Raw genomic sequence first — 2,344 nt, forward strand, 5'->3', positions numbered from 1 at the left:
TCCAAAGCTACAGAGAAACCCTGTCTCAAAAAAAAAAAAACCCAATTACTTTTTTTTTAAAAGATCTATTTATTTATCATATATACAGTGTTCTACCTGAAGGCCGGAAGAGGACACCAGATCTCATTACAGATGGTTGTGAGCCATCATGTGGTTGCTGGGAATTGAACTCAGAACCTCTAGATGAGCAGCCAGTACTCTTAACCACTGAGCTATCTCTCTAGCCCCCCAATTACTTTTTAAAAGCTACCTGGAAACAATTATTAGGAAGCTCCGGTTTGGGACTGAGCATCTACTGAGCTCAGCTTCTGCAGGCAGAGAACTGTGGAGGCGTACCCACTCACAGCTTAAGAATTCACGTCCTGATTCTCGTCCCTGTGCAGCCAGCCACTAGCTCATTTGGGATTTTTCTTTACCATATACAAGTACACCAACCCTGTCACTGTTCGTGTTTATGGGTTTTATGCTAAGGAAAAGAACAAGTTGTTTGTCTTCCTTTTGTAGCTGCGGCCATTTGTATCATTCGTTCTGTCTACAAAGCAAGGAATGCACCCTGGAAATTGAGGGTCAAACGAGATGGATCTGTTACAAATGCAGCTCGAGCAGTAAAGCGGGCAAGCTCAGTGAAAATTCTTCAGAAGACAAGAAAGGCCGGGTAACCTCACAGGTAGGGCTAGTTCACTGCTCACGTGACCTTTGCTTTTCTTGTCAGTCTGCTGGGCCTGGCCTACATTGTCAGGTCCCGTAAGTCTCCGGTTTACCTGATAGAAATGGAATGTGTGACGTCTCCTGTTCAGTCGTGATGAGTGTTTGAAGAGCCTTTCTGCTCTGCCCTGACAAGCTGATGAAATGTCTTCTGCCCTGTCAGGGACCTTTGACAGAGTAGCAAGTCAGCGAGGTCAGGCGAGCATATGCTGATACTGATGAGCGCGTGCTGGCAAGAGTGTGGCATCACTACTCTCTCGGAGCTGGTGATGGACAAGGTGCTGCTTGTATGCTCTGTGCATGTTTCTTTCCTTAAGGAACTTGTGCATCGTGTTCATTTCAGAAACTTCTCGCTGCCCCTGGAGGTGGAGGGATAGAGCTGAAAGTTTGAAACCTCGACCTGTAACTTAATCTTCCTGACCACAAGCCCTCATCCCCAGACTATACAGGGGTCCCCAGTTCCAGTCATCTCATTGTCATACAAAAGGTGATCTTCTTGGGCTGGAGAGATGGCTCAGCCGTTGAAGGCTGGGCTCACAACCAAAAATATAAGGTGATCTTCTTGACTGGGTGGTGGTAACACACCCCTTTATCCTAGCACTTGGGAGGCAGAGGCAGGCATATCTCTATGAGTTCCAGGCCAGCCTGATTTACAGAGTGAGTTCCAGGACAGCCAGGAGCCAGGACTGTTACACAGAGAAACCCTGCCTCGAAAAACCAAAAAGAAAAGAGAAAACAAAAAAGCGCTCTTCTTTAAAAGTAGGATTGGGTTTTTTGTTTGTTGTTTGGATTTATTTATTTTTATTTTGTGTATTTGTGTGTTTTGCCTATCTGTATGTCTGTGTGCCACATACATGCAGAGTCCAAGGGAGCCAGAAAGAGGGCATTGGATTTCTTGCAAATGGAATTACAGAAGGTTGTGAACCATCCTGTGGGTGCTGGGAATTGAACCTGGGTCCTCTTAACTGTGGAGCCCCAGTTCCAGATTTTAAAGAGCTCTTTGCCAGGATCCAGGGACAAAGGCCGATTATTTGTATTCTTACTGCTTGACAGACACTTTCAGATGAACCATGCTGGAAGAACAGAAAATGAGTGTACCTGAATCAGATGTAAAGACTCATGGGAGATGATGTTCCTGCCCCTGCAAGGGGAAATGGGGAGGGAATAAGATAGGCAAGTTTGGATGCAAAGGTAGATAAGAGGAAGAATGGGCAGACGCGGTGGAGAACAAACCTCTGCTCTCAACAGAAGAGGACGTGCATTGGACATGAGCATGGCTGTATCTAGAGGTGAAGAGCTCCCTCATGGGTGTCGCCTCCCCTACAGGTCGCCATCTCTCTTGGAACCCAGCCTCTCCTCACCACCTCCAGAAGCCCCTGATGTATTTTTGACTGGCTTTACATACAGGCCGTGAACCAGGAGTGGGACTTACTCTTTTGCATGTTCCTAGTCATTGAATGGTCTTTGTACCTTAGTAAAAAGTTGATTAGCTCACACTCTAAACAGTTTCCTAGTTTTGTCATTTTGTAGATTTGACTGCAAAGTTATGTGAGTCCTTCAGATTTGCTTTTATTTCTAACATTTGACTGTTGCCTTTCAGTGTGTGTGTGTGTGTGTGTGTGTGTGTGTGTGTGTGTGT

At 45.8% G+C, this 2,344-nt stretch overlaps 1 protein-coding gene across 2 annotated transcripts in view; it reads left to right on the forward strand.

Annotated features, from left to right (window-relative positions):
* Positions 1-2,344, forward strand: part of Vps8 (VPS8, CORVET complex subunit) — a 219,565-nt gene that overhangs the window by 170,620 nt on the left and 46,601 nt on the right. For both annotated transcript variants that reach the window (XM_005368975.3, XM_013354407.2), the window contains one exon: positions 505-667. In XM_005368975.3, coding sequence (XP_005369032.1) covers positions 505-667 — 163 coding nt within the window. The remainder of the gene's footprint in view (positions 1-504; positions 668-2,344) is intronic.

This window comes from Microtus ochrogaster, unplaced genomic scaffold (assembly GCF_000317375.1).
Source record: "Microtus ochrogaster isolate Prairie Vole_2 unplaced genomic scaffold, MicOch1.0 UNK43, whole genome shotgun sequence".
In the NCBI taxonomy this organism is placed as follows: Eukaryota; Metazoa; Chordata; class Mammalia; order Rodentia; family Cricetidae; genus Microtus; species Microtus ochrogaster.